The 15,023-nt window shown below is 34.2% G+C and overlaps 1 protein-coding gene across 6 annotated transcripts in view; it reads right to left on the bottom strand.

Annotated features, from left to right (window-relative positions):
• Positions 1-15,023, bottom strand: part of Cdkl3 (cyclin dependent kinase like 3) — a 49,788-nt gene that overhangs the window by 13,564 nt on the left and 21,201 nt on the right. For all 6 annotated transcript variants that reach the window (XM_040271807.2, XM_078050575.1, XM_078050567.1 and 3 more), the window contains exons 5-9: positions 8,809-8,921; positions 7,044-7,183; positions 6,422-6,510; positions 3,192-3,345; positions 2,759-3,087 (exon numbers count right to left, since the gene is read on the bottom strand). In XM_040271807.2, the coding sequence (XP_040127741.1) occupies positions 2,759-3,087; positions 3,192-3,345; positions 6,422-6,510; positions 7,044-7,183; positions 8,809-8,921 (825 nt within the window). The remainder of the gene's footprint in view (positions 1-2,758; positions 3,088-3,191; positions 3,346-6,421; positions 6,511-7,043; positions 7,184-8,808; positions 8,922-15,023) is intronic.

Genomic DNA, 15,023 nt, shown 5'->3' with positions numbered 1-15,023 from the left:
TTCTTTTCAGCAAAGGAAACAATCAATAATGTGAATAGAAAGCCTACAGAATGGGAAAAACTCTTTACCACACATACCTCAGACAAAGCACTAATCCCCAAGATATATAAAGAACTCAAAAATATTAGCACCGAAAAACCAAATAACCCAATCAATAAATGGGCTAAGGAACTGAACAGACACTTCACAGAATAAGAAATACAATCAATCAACAAACATATGGATAAATGTTCATCATCTCTGGGGCTGGGGTTGTGGCTCAGTGGCACAGTGCTTGCCTAGCATGTGTGAGGCACTGGGTTCGATTCTCAGCATTGCACATAAATAAATAAAATAAAGGTCCATGGACTACTAAACAATATTTTTAAAAATGTTCATCATCTTTATCAATTAGATAAATGCAAATCAACACTACTCTAAGGTTTAACTCACTCCAATCAGAATGGCAATTATCAAGAAAACAAGCAATAATAAATGCTGGTGAGGATGTGCTCAGTGGTTGAGCACCTCTAGGTTCAATCAAGCAACAATAAATGTTGGTGAGGATGTGTATCAAAAGGTACACTCATACACTGCTGGTGGGACTGCAAATTTATGCAACCATTTTGAAAAGCAGAATGAAAATTCCTCAGAAAACTTGGAATGGAACTACCATTTGACCCAGCTATCCCACTCCTTGGTTTAAAATCAGCATACTACAGTGATGCAGCCATATTGATGTTTATAGCAGCTCAATTCACAATAGCTAAACTATGGAACCAACCTAGTTGTCCTTCAACATATGAATGGATAAAGAAAATGTGGTACTTATACATAATGGAATATTACTTAGCTTTAAAGAAAAATGAAATTATGGCATTTGCAATAAATGAATGGAACTAGAGAACCTCATGCTACATGAAATAAGCCAATCCCAAAAAGCCAAAGGCCAAATGTTTTCTCTGATAAGCAGATGCTGATCCATTGTGAGAGGGGGAGATAGAGAAGAATCAAGGAACTTTGCATTGTGCAGAGTGGAGTGAGGGGAAGGGTGGGGTTGTGGGGATGGGAAGAACAATAGAATGAGACAGACATTATTACCCTATATATGTATGATTACACTATTGGTGTGACTCTACACCATGCACAGACAGAGGAATGAGAAATTGTATTCCATTTGTGTACAATGTGTCAAAATGCATACTACTGTAATGTATAACCAATTAGAACAAATTTTAAAAAAATAAAAGGGAGAGCAGCAGAATAGAAGAAGGGATCAGGGGAGGGAGGAGATGGAAAGGGGAGGTACTGAGGAATGAAATTGTTCAAATTATACTGTTTTATTGTGTGCACATATAAATATATTAGAACAAATCCCACTGTTATGTTTAATTATAATGTGCCAATAGAAAGAAAAAATGATTATTATTATAATAAAATAATAATTCATGAGTTGAAATCTTAGAACACCACAAAGATTGAAAGTACAGTGATAACCAGGCATGGTGGTGCATTCCTATGATTACAGCAGCTTGGGAGACTAAGGTTCAGGGCCAGCCTTAGCAAGTGGGTGAAGCCTTAAGCAACTTAGTGAGACAATGTCTCAAATTAAAAATGTAAAAAGGGATGGGGATGTAACTCAGTTGCAAAAAAAGCACCAGTGTTCAATCCTTGGTACCAAAAAAAAAAAAGGTACAATGATAATTATTCATCATTTTTTATTCTAAGTATCACTTTGGCCATCTAACACAGCTTTTGATAAATTGTGTTTTTAGTTCAAGAAAGTAGGCAATTTCTGTTTCTACTTCTTCATTAACCTAAGAATTATTCATTTGCTTGTTTTTGTTATTTTGGTAGCAGAATTTAACCCAGAGCCACATCTCCACCCTTTATATTTTTTTGTTTTTAGACAGGGTCTTACTGAGTTGCTTGGGGCCTCATTGGGTTGCTGAACCTGGCTTTGGATTGGCCATCCCCTCCTCAGCCTCCTGAATTGCTGAGATTACAGGCATACTCCAATATTAGCATATTCCAATATTGGTGCTAAGAATTATTTAGAGTTAACATATTCCAAGATATGTTTAATTATTTTGATTATATTTTTATTTTTCATTTATCACACTGCATTTGGTGAACTTGTTTGAACAAGCTAAAATTTCCTTTATAAAATAGTACAACACAATTCATTAATATATAAAAGATCTTGTTTCTTATACTTGACCAAAAAACAATATGATTTGGGCTTAATTCATAATTATGATTAGTAACAAGATTAAACAAGTTTTAGATGCAAAAAAATATGTTGAATATGTTGGATTAAATATATCATTAAGATGAAAAAAAAAAGAGGCGAGGCCTAGTGGAAGATGATTAGATCTTTAAGAAGGATTAATGCTTTTTCTCTTGGGGGCGTGTTTTACTCTTGAAGGACGTTCCACAAAAGAGGGTTGTTACAAGGGAGCCAGGAACTTCCCCTGAATCCCTTTTGCTTCCTTGCTTGTATACATGCTCCTTCCATATATTGCCCATTCCCTCTCCACTTCTTTGCCATGTTAGGATGCAGCCAGGGGGCCCTTGCCTGGACCCTCTCACCATGAGAATATGGAGCCAAATAAATCTCTTTTCTTAATAAAGTACCCAGCCTTGGGTATTTTGTCATAGCAAAAGAAGATGGACTAAGACACCAAGGTACATGTATAACAGAAGTTCAGTCATATCAACTTTTTTCTATTATACAATAACATTTTATTACTTAGGTCTCTTCTCTATTACATCTCACCTTGGATTGGGGTGGGACATATTTGAATTGAGACTTGCTGCCATCAAATTAGTGCTAGTTAGATTGATGGGTGGCATTATCATACACCCTCCAGCATGTGGATCTTCTTTCATACCACTGGAGTTAGTGCTGGGATTGACGGGGTTTGATGGCTCATTGATTATAGGTTTTGTATCTTGACACATAGTGTGAGCATTTTCAGTTGCATCCTGTTGACCATGTCCACTTTCAAACTCCATCTTTTTCAGTTCTGCAATATCTCCTTTTCCTCCTTTAACTTTAATAACTCTGACCTTGATTTCCTTGGGCTTTTTCTCTTTTTCTACTTCCTGAAATATACACATCCAAAATATGAGTCATGAGAATTTTTTTTCCATTAGAACGATAATTATAAATCAATTATGTTGGCTGAAATGAAAAGCAAAGTTCTTACCTTTCCCAAAACTGAAGTACTTAGGAACATATTGCCATAAATTGCTTTTCTTTCATCTTTCACAAGTTCGTTTTCTTTAGAATGCTCTTTTGGTTTTATGAATGAATTGACTTTTGCTTCTTGTAATAATTTAGCTCTCAGCTCTGGCAAGAATCTGATAAAACAAGCAATACCAACAATAATCGTTCTAAAGTTTATGTTGATATTTTATCTTTCAGTAATCATTTAGCCAATTATTTCACATTTTAAGTATAGCATAAAAAACGCTACATGATTAAAATGGGTGCTAAGAACTGCTTTGGGAGGCTAACGCAGGAGGATCATGAGTTTAAAGCCAGCCTCAGCAACTTAACGAGGCCTTTATCAACTTAACGAGACCTTGTCTCTAAATAAAATATTTTATTTAAAAAGGGCAGGGGACTAGGGTTGTAGCTCAGTGATAGAGTATTTGCCTAGCAGGTTGGGAGGCACTGGGTTCGATTCTTAGCACCACATAAAAATAAATAAATAAAATAAAGGTATTGTGTCTATCTATAACTGAAAAATAAATAAATAAATAAATAAATAAATAAAGGGCTTGGGATGTGACTCAGTGATTGAGCACCCCTGGGTTCAATCCCTGGTACCAAAAAAAAAGCACTCAAAGAGATGGCTTAATATTCACCTCTGAAATCTGCTCCCTGGGGGATGGGGATGTGGCTCATTGGTAGGATACTTACTTAGCATGTGTGAGGCCCTAGGTTCAATCTCGAGCCAACATAAAAAATAAAAATTTAAAACTTTTGCTAGCCAGGCATTGTGACACATGCCTATAATCCCAGCTACTCCAGAGGTTGAGACAGGAAAATCACAAATTCAACGCCAGCCTGGGTAATATAGCGAGACCCTGTCTCAAAAAAACAAAAATGACTGGGAATATAACTGAGTGAAAGAGTGCCCCTGGGTTCAATCCCCAGCATTAAAAATATATACATATGCACATACACACACACACACACACACACACACACACATAATTTCTTTGCTATTGGAATCTACTATGTAAAATTTTTACCAAACAGGTGATTTAGATTCCTTTTGTAATACAAACTCTATTCAATAAATTAAATTTTATTAATAAAATTTTAAAATTAATTTTTCATTTATCAAAAGTAAAGTTTTGATAAATATCTATTCTTTTCAAGGTCAATTCAGGCCACTTTGTGGTTTTTGTGGTTCCTTAAAGTAACAGGACTTAAAAGATGAACTACCTAGTTTCTGAAATATTACTCTGGAGAAATATTTTCAGTACAAAGTTACATAATACATCAAAAATGAAGAACGATTGTTTTGATTTTAGTTTGGCTTTCTTTCTTTTGAGAAGTTATTTATTTTTTAATGGAAAATTTATTTCTATGGTTCAAAATTCCAAAATCGATATTCCAAAAGCCACTGCTGCCATTGGTTTTGGAAAGTTTTGAAATACTAGTCCGTAATGAATTGTTCCCTAGTCCAGTCCACTCTTGTCAGCTGGGCGTTGCACATGTCTAATTACAGGCAATGTGAGGAGATGTAAAAAATCTCCTATTGGGGCTGGGGTTGTGGCTCAGTGGTAGAGTGCTCACCTTGCATGCATGAGGCACTGGGTTCTATTCTCAGCACCACATAAATGTAAAAATAAAATATTATGTCCACCTAAAACTAAAATATCCTGTATGTGCATATCTCCAGTGTGTGCCAGGTGCAGTTCAATCCCCAGTACCAAAAAGAAAAAGAAAGAAAAAAATCTCCAGTATGATTAGTTTGACTAAATTAGAAAATGTCACACTTCTGTTAAAATTCCTTGCACAGATGGGCGCAGTGGCGCATGCCTGTAAGCCCAGTGGCTTGAGAGGCTGAAGCAGGAGGATCACCAGTTCAAAGCCAGCCTCAGCAACTTAATGAGACTCTAAGCAATTCAGTGAGACCTTGTCTCTAAATCAAATATTAAAAAGGGTTAGGGATGTGCTTAGTAGTTAAGCACCCCTGGGGGTTCAATCTCTGGTACTTAAAAAACAAAGCAATAAAACCTCCCTTGCACTGAAGAAGGTCCACAAAGGAAAGAGGCGTCGTATCAAAGGAAAAAGTCTTACCCAAACATTTTCTGAGAGTTCCATAATTTGAACTCAAGTTGCTATCACCCTGTAATAGTAAAATCCTAATAGCTAAACACCCAGGAGATATCAACTTAATCTATATGGAATTTATATGAAGCAACTTTCTTATGTAATGATTGGTACTTTTTACCAATGGCATGTTCATTAATAAATCTTCTTATTTTTTTGTTTTAGAGTAAAATTCTTGAAGTTCTAATTACTCTCAAGGATTCTCTTTTCTTTGCCTTTTTTCTGTTTAGTAGCAGTTCTCAGACTTTTTCATCCCTGACCTTAACTCCATCACATTTAAATTGCTGTCCACATTTCTGAATTCATGTCCACAGGCAAACTGAGTAATTCTGCAATTAATAAGAAACCTTTCTTGTTTCTTTCAAAGCCCAAAGACAAAATAATGATTTTTAGAAATAAGGCTGAAGAATGAATCTTAATTGTCCATGTAAGACACAGAAGGTCTAAAGAATTATGGTCCCTATCTTCAGGGAACTTCAAATTTAGTGGGTAGGATCAGAAAGCAAGTCTCACAGCAGAGAATAAGAAAATAAAAAATAATTTGGGAAGTGCTAATTATAGTACAAAGATCAAAGATGCTATCAAAAGAGGAATAACCAATTATTTTATGAGTGAGAGGCCCAAATGGGAGCTAAAAGGTATTGATTGTCTATTTAATGTTATTTCTGCTCTCTGATGACTCTGAAATTGTAGAATGGAAAACATATCACACTGCCTAGAATATTGTAAATGTGTTATGATGTCAGCTTTCATTAATTTTATTTAAATTTTCATCCATGATACCTGTAAGTCTATCATATAGCCTGTACCTGCAACAATAACTCATTACGCTTTTGTTATTTCATAACATTAAACTATCCAGCAATTCTCCTGCTAGTAAAATTTCCTAAAGTATCCAAAACATTATTATCCAAAGTACAGGTATGAAGTCATGAACTGGTGTGAATATACTGTGTATACAACCAGAGATATGAAAAATTGTGCTCTATAGTGTAATAAGAATTGTAATGCATTCCGCTGTCATGTATAAATTTTTAAAAAAAAACTTAAAAATACTTAAAAGACCACATTCACTCAAATGTTTACTTTTCAATAAATCCATCTCTAGTAAAATACTCATGATGCAAAAGATCAGTAGAGGATGTCCTCTCAGCAGGATCAATTTGTAAACAAGCCTAGAAAATAAAAAATATTTTGATAATCAGTGAGTTCTAACAGGGCAAAAATTAAATTTATTTGACAAATGATTCTTAGAAATAGTCAATTACCCAGAGATGAGAGAGAAAGATGAAATTAAAGCTCAGGAATTTCTGACAGTATGTTCTGATCATTTATTTCCCTAAGAAATTTTTACTTGCAAAGCATTATTACAGGTTAAATATTCAATGATTCTAGCCAAAGCAAAGCTCAGTGTGCTTCTGTGATGAACAGAAATTATTTAGCTCATTTTGGTCCTCTTGTCAGCCCTGTATGGTAGAAAGTTCATGGGAAATCATTTGCATTTGACAGATCTGGAAACATGATTAGTAATATGCTAAACTGGATAATTTTTTCTGTATATATGATACAGGGGATCAAACCCAGAGATTCACATGTGCTAGGCAAGTGCTCTACCACTAAGCTATATCTCCAGCCCTAAAGTAATATTTTAAAATAGTATTATAATTTATGCAAATTTCTCAGATATACATTATTAATCTTAACATACATGAACTATATCTGCCAGCAATCCATTAAGCTTTGGATATTTTTTCCTTGCGTTTTCGGGGTGTTGAACTTGAGGAAGGACTACCCCAGCAAAAATAGGACTCCTAGTAAAGATATTCTGCAAGTGAGGTGTCAAACTGCCTGAAAAGAGAAATACATACTTATAAGAAAACATAGAAATTATCTACAATCAAAATAATCAAATTGCCATGTGATCTCCACTAAATTACTAAAAACCCAGACAAGAAAGAGTAACAGTTTTTTAAATTTTTCAAAGTTGAACAAGAAACTATCTGAATGTCATAAAAAATTGAGGTTTCGCTAGTAAACTGTTAATAACACACAGGTAGCATAATATGGCACATCAGGTTTGTTTTCTTTTCCCAAACCTGTAAGACATGTACTATTACCCCAAAAAGCATTTTTAAACTTTTACATATTTCCTTATTGGTATCTAAATAGTTGAACTACAATTTCATCAGCAAAACAGATTACAGCCTTACTCAAAACAGCTAAAACATTAAAATTATTTTAAAATCAAACTATTACATAAGATGAAACAAGACTACAGACTAGTAGTAGAGTGGAAAGAACTATAAATAAGAGTGGAGAGAACTAAGTCTAGCATCCTTTTTGCTATAACTAGTTCTGTGACTGAGCAAATCTCTTTGTTTTTTATGGCTGAATTTATCTGTAAAATTACGGGATTAATCTAATTTTCTCTAAGATTCCTTCTAACATTAATCTCCTAACCAGAACTTTAAAGACACAAAAGAAGTTGATGTTTTAAGGCTCTGAACAGTATCTTAAGTCAATATTTATCTAGATTTCATTGTTTTCATAATTGTTCCCAATTCCTTCCTCATAATCCTGTAAAATTATGTTTATGTATATCTTTCCTACCACACAAAGCGCTCCTTGAGCTCTTCATTCAGAAATATTAAAAACAAATTGTTGAAATACCCTGTGCAAGGCTAATCACCAGAATATTTGAGCAATTAAAGCAGATCATCAAATAGTTAAAACTCTCATCAAATATATTTCTTTAATTTTTGTTTGTCATCAAATATATTCTTTTTCTGAGTGTTGTACTAGGGATGGAATCCAGGGCCTCATGTATGATAGACAAGTGTTCTAACACTGAGCTATGCCCCCAGCCCTCATCAAATATATTCTTTTTATATCTTTATTTTTATTTATTTTTATGTGGTGCTAAGGATTGAACCCAGTGCCTCACACATGCCAGGCAAGTGCTCTACCACTGAGCCACCACCCCTGCCCTCAAATATATTCTTGAATAAGTTATTTTAACTACCCTGAGGTTTTTTGTTTTGTTTTAGTTTGGTTTGGTTGAAGAGAATGGTTTCTAAATAAATAATTGGTGTTTCTATTTCCAAAAGCTTTAAAAAAATTTGACTCAATTCTATTGTTCAAAAGATCTTATTTTAAAAGTACAAATATTTGTAGAAGGCAAAAATTAACAACAACTTTTAGACAGTCTGAAATACATTCCTTTTGTACTGTTTTTCTTAGCACCAACCATCAATATATGGCTTAGCTATCTGCATCCTGGAAAAGAAAATATTATTTGTAAAAACAGAAAATTTTCTACCTTCTCTATCAGCCCCAGGCATCCATCTGCCATCATTTATCCAAACAATATGCTTCTCTGTTTTTAGGCAGAAAAAACTAACTTTGAAAATCAAACAGAATTTATCTGGTAATATTTATTTAGGCATGTAATAGAATATTTCATTAATACCTACCTACTTTTAAAACAATTTTATGAAGTAAATCTAAGTCAGAACTGCTAGGAAGATAGGGATTTCCAGTGGCCATCTCAATGATCATACAGCCCAAAGCCCAGATATCCACTGGCCTGAAACAAACCCAAGTAAATTACTTTTTCATCAAGATTATCTATTTTAAAAATACTTTTAAAATAATATCAAGGCCAAAGAAACAAGAATGTTAAGTAGTATCATTAAAATTTTCACTGTAGCATCATATGCTAACTTTAAACATTAAATATTATCGCATTTTATTAATAACATTAAATAACTTGTATTTAAGTTGCACAAGAAACCCTGAAATAATCTAGATAAAAAGTAACTAATTCTAAAATTTTTTCATATACTTATATAAGCATATTATCATAAGCGGTTTATGAATTAGATTTGAATACTAAAGTCTCATGTTTTAAAAGTAAAAATTAAAAGTCTCAAATATTTTACCCTTATTATTTTATTTATCTTAGCCCATTGTGAGTCAGCCATAATCCAAATTTTTTTCCACATGATGCTTTTAAAAAGATTGTTCTTATTCATAGGACTTGTAAATAAATAAAAGATACTCAATCTCACATTTAGAAGAAATATAAATAACCACTATGAGATTTATTTTTTATTGATCCAAATGACAAGGATTATAATAACTGATATGTATTATATTTGTGAAGCTATGGGAAATGAATATTTCCTTGTACTAGTCCAGGAGAGAAAACTTATACAACTTCTTTGGAAGGAAATTAACAAAAGATAACAAATTTTAAATTGTATATACTTTTGATTACATGACTTTATTTTGAGACATTTATTCTAAGATATGTTCATCAGGGTAAATTACATGAAAATTTCACTGCAGTATTTTTTGTGGTAGAAAAGAGATTGGAAGCAGCCTAAATATTCATCAATAAGGGAATGACTAAGTAAATTTTTGCAAAACCACATAATGAAATAATATTCCTCTCTTTAAAATGATGAAGTAGGTCTATCCATACTTGCCCAAATGGAATTATCTCCAAATTAAACTGGCAGGCACAAAAAAAAGCAAAATTCATGAAAGAAATCAAAGAAGATCAAATAAATGAAGATATATTCCAGGTTCATGGATGGGCAGACAATCTTACCAACATGTTATTTATTCCAAACTTTATATAAATATTCAATGCAACCTGAATAAAAATCTAGCAAATTAAATAATTAAACCAGTACTATGGTACACACCTGTAATCCCAGCTACTCCAGAGGCTAAGGCAGGAGAATTGTAAGTTCAAGGTCAGCCTCAATAATTTAGTGAGACCCTCTGGAAATTAGTGAGACCCTGTCTCAAAATAAAAAATAAAAACAGCCAGGGGTATAGCTCCCTGGTAGAGCACTCCTGGATCGATTCCCAGTTTTACACACCAATATAAAAAGACAATTATGTGGGGCCAGGGTTGTAGCTCAGTGGTACAACTGAGCGTTTGCCGGGCACGTGTGAGGCAATAGGTTCAATTCTCAGCACTGCATGTAAATAAATAAAATAAAGTTTCATCAATAACTAAAAAAAAAAATTCAATAAAAAAGATAATTATGTGAGGTGATACATATGTTAATTAGCTAAATTTAGTTGTTCCACGATGTATATGTACATCATGTTATTGTCTATGATAAATACATATAATTTAATCTATCAATTTTAAAAAAATAATCTGTAGATTTTAACAAATTAATTGTAAAGTTTGTATGGAAAGGAAATAGACTCACCAGAACATTTTAATACAATGTTGAGAGAAAAGAATAAAGTCAGAGTATCAACTCTGCTGGACTTTAAGATATACTGTAAGGCCATCATATACTGTAAGGCCATCATACTGGTAAAACATACCAGTTTGTGGTATTGGTTAAAAAAAAAGACAAAGGTAACAGAATACAGAGCCCAGATATAGAACTCGCACAGAAATATAGTCAACTGGTTTTGGTTTTACTTGGTTGAGTTTTTTGTTTGTTTTTTGAGTTGCTGGAGATCAAACCCAGGGCCTTACATGTGCTAAACTACACTCCCAGCCCCTCAATTAGTCTTTGACAAGTAGTGCAAGACATCCATATGAAAAGAAGAAAACAATTTTGACTAAGATCTTGAAATTTTCCCCCAAATTAATCAAAATGGATGATACACAAATGTAAAAGGCAAAACTATAAAACTTCTAGACAAACACATAGGGAAAAAATCTTGGCGACCTTGGATTTGGCGATAAGTTTTTAGATATAAAGCATAGTTCACACAGTAAAACCACTGATAAATGGACTTCATTAAAATTAAAACTTCTATTCTGTGAAAAATACTGTTAAGATAATGAAAAGACAAGCCATAGGTTGGGATAAAATATTCACAAAATTTCTGATTAAGGATTTGTATACAAAATATACCAACAAAACTCTTAAAACTCAACAATAAGAAAATAAACCAATTTTACAATTGGCAAAAGATATAAACACATACCTCACCAAAGAGGACATACAGATAGCAAATGAGCATATTACAAGTTGCTCAACAGTATATACCATCAAGAAATTGAAAATTAAAACAACAGGGGCTGGGGTTATAGCTTAGTGGTTGAGCTCTTGCCTAGCATGTGTGAGGAACTGGGTTCAATCCTCAGCATCATATAAAAATAAAAAATAAGGGGCTGGGGTTGTGGCTCAGTGGTAGAGCGCTTGCCTAGCACTTGCAAGGCCCTGGGTTTGATCCTCAGCACTACATAAAAATAAATAAATAAAGATATCGTGTCCAACTAAAAAATAAATATTTTTTTAAAAAATAAATAAAATAAAGGTATTGTCCTTCCACAATTAAAAACCAAAAATTAAGAAAACAGCTGGACACAGTAGTACCTACCCGTAATCCTAGTGATGCAAGAGGCTAAGGTAAGGGGATCACCAAGTTTAAGGCCAGCCTGGGCAATTTAGTGAGATTCTGTCTCAAAAAGTGAAAACGATTAAAGATGTGGTGTAAAACACCTCTGGTTTCAATCCCCAGTAGCTAAATAAATAAATAAAACAATGTGATATCACTATATACCTATTAGAATGGCTAAAATCTAAAATACTGACACCTCCAACTGCTGATGAGGATGTGGACCAACAAATTCTCATTCATTGTTGGCAGGAATGCAAAATTATACAGCCTCTTTGAAGGACAGTTTGGCAACTCCTTACAAAGCTAAATATAGTCTTAGCACACAATCTAGCAATTGTACTCCTTGGTAGTTAACCAGCAAGTAAAAAGTTCAGATTCACATAACAACCTGGACATGGATATTTATAGCAACTTGTTTCATAATTGCACAGACTTGATAGGAATTGAAGTGTCCTTCAATAAGTTAATGGATAAATTGTGGTACATGTATGCAATGAATATTATTTAGCAGCAAAAAAAAAAAAAGAGAGAGAGAGAAAAATGAGCTATTAAGCCACCAAAAAAAAAAAAATCATAGAACATTATACATGTTGCCAAGTCAATGAAGCTTATCTAAAAACTCTACGTCCTGTATAATTCCAACTATATGGCATTCTGGAAAAAGCTAAAGTAAAATGATGATAAAAAGACCAGTGGTTGCTAGTTAAAGGAGAAGGAGAAAATAATAAAAAGGTAGAGGTACAAACGGGGTGCCAGGGTGCCTGCTTGTAATCCCAACAATTTGGAAGCCTCAGAAATTCTTCTGCCTCAGGCTTCCAAATTGTTGGGATTACAGGCAGGTACCCTGGCACCCCGTTTAAATCCTAATGTAAACTATGGGATTTAGGATAGTAAAATTCTATCTCAAAATAAAAAAACATAATAAAAGCTAGGTGTGGTGGTCCAAGTCTGTGATCCCAGAGACTCAGAAGAAGGCCGAGGCATTAGGACCGCAAGTTCAAGCCAGTCTCAGCAACTAAGCAAGGACCAGACAATTTAGCAAGACCCTGACTTAAAATATACAAATAATAAAAAGGGCTGGGGATATGGCTCAGTAAAATACTCAGTTAAATACCCCTGAGTTAAGTCCCTAATACAAAAAAAGAAAGAAAAAGAAAACATAATATAAAGGGCTGTGGGTACAGTTCATTGGTAAAGTGCCTGTGAGTTCAGTCCCAGTACCAATAAGAAAAGGAAAAAAAAAAGGTAAAATAAAACTATTCTCTATGATCCTGAAGTTATGGACAGGATATTATATATTTATCAAAACCCAGAAAGTTCAACACAGAAAGTTAAATCCTAATGTAAACTATGGGATTTAGTTGAGAATAATGTATCAGTATTGGCCCATTAATTGTAACAAATATACCATATAATACAAGATGTTAATAACATGGAAATGTAACCAGGTGCAGTGGAGCACACCTACAATCTCTGCAACTTTGAAAGCTGAGGCCAGAACATCACAAGTTCAAGGATAGCCTCAGCAACTTAGAGAGACCCTATCTCAAAATTAAAAAAAAAAAAAAAATTATAGGGTTGGGAGTGTACTTCAATGATTAAAAGCCCTCTGGGTTCAATCCCTAGTACCAAAAGAAAATAATGATGATGTTGTTATTGGTGATGATGATGATGATAATAATAATAATAATAATATTGATGAGGAGGAGAAACAGAAAAAGGAAATGTTGTAGTAGTGAGGTATGAGGTGGAGTGGGTATATGATACCTCTGCATTTTCTGTTAAACTTTTCTACAAACCTAAAACTGCTCTAATTAATTTTAATGAGACACACACAACACTGGGAAGACAGCATGCCCACTGGCATCTGAAGGGTTCCCAAAGGGAACCTGAGAGGACATGGGGCCCTCTAGTTTAGGAATTTTATTATGGGGTTCAGCTCCAGAAAGCTAGATCCAGTTTTGAGGTTGTTATCTACAAGGCTTAAGGTCTATTATAAATGTTTGTTTTGTAGAAACTGGAACTGATCATTTATAGGCTCCAACTCATCATGAGAAGTGGAAGGTATATGCTAGGGTACAAACAGACTCTGAAGATTATCAGACAAGGCAAAGCAAAATTGGTCATTGTGTTGTCAGTTTTCTATTGCTGTGACAAAATATCTGAGATAAACAACTTTAAAAGAGGCTAAAGATTAATCTGGGCTCATGGTTTCAGAGGTTTCAGTCAGTTGCTTTGGATCTGTGGTAGTGCAGCATATCATGGGGATGGAACATGGGTGTAGGAGATCTGCTCATCTCATAGTGGCCAGGAAGCAAAGAGAGAAGAGGAGGACAAGGGTTCCCATATCCCCTTCAATGGCACACCCCTAATAATGTAACTTCCTTTTACCTCCTGAAATTTCCATGACCTCCAAATAGTGATACAGATGGGCAATTAACACTTAGACATTAACACTTCAGATTTTGGGGGACGTTTCAAAGCTAAACTATAATAGTCATTCTTACCAACAGCTTCCCAGCTTTGAATATATCCAAAACAGTACTACATCACATTGGCCAAACTAGGATCCATCACTATGATGGCGATAATATTAAATTTGACACAAGCTGAAGAAAATACTATTAAGTATGCACACTGGCTGAAATTCATGCAGGTGATTTTGATATCATGGAAACATGCTGAAATAGACTGGTGAAAAGTAAATTATACAAAATTTTTCTTTAATAAAATTTTCTAGAGCTTGTTTTTAAAAAGAGAGACAGATAGACAGACAGACAAGCTTGGTCAAGAAAAGCTGATCCAACCAAGCTTTGGTCTAACATGCAGGGGTAAGGGGGGATTAAAAGAACTAAAGCCAGGCACAGTGGCACTGCTTGTAATTCCAACATGAGAGACTGAGACAGGAGGACTGAAAGTTCAAAGCGAGATTCAGAAATTTAGTGAGACCCTCAGCAACTAAGTGAGACCTTGTCTCAAATTTTAAAAATAAAAAGGGCTGGGAATATAACTCAGTGGTAAAGTACTCCTGGGTTTAATCAAAGAAGAAGAAGGAGGAAGAAAGGAAGGAAGAGGAGAGAAAGAACAACAACAACAATAACAACTAAGGATGGACTTCTAGCATGATATAATGAACAGGTTAGCTGGGCTACTCCTCATTGAACCCAGTGAAAATTATATTTCTAAAAGTACAACTAGGGCTGGGAATGTAGTTCATTGTGGTCCTAGGCTCAATCCTCAGCATGCAAAAACAAAAACAACAAACCCAACAACAAAACAAACAAAAAACTATGAAAATTCA

Source organism: Ictidomys tridecemlineatus, chromosome 1, assembly GCF_052094955.1.
Source record: "Ictidomys tridecemlineatus isolate mIctTri1 chromosome 1, mIctTri1.hap1, whole genome shotgun sequence".
NCBI classification, from domain to species: domain Eukaryota; kingdom Metazoa; phylum Chordata; class Mammalia; order Rodentia; family Sciuridae; genus Ictidomys; species Ictidomys tridecemlineatus.
The sequence above is the reverse complement of the archived record's forward strand: the minus strand, read 5'-3'. Positions and strand labels throughout refer to the sequence as shown.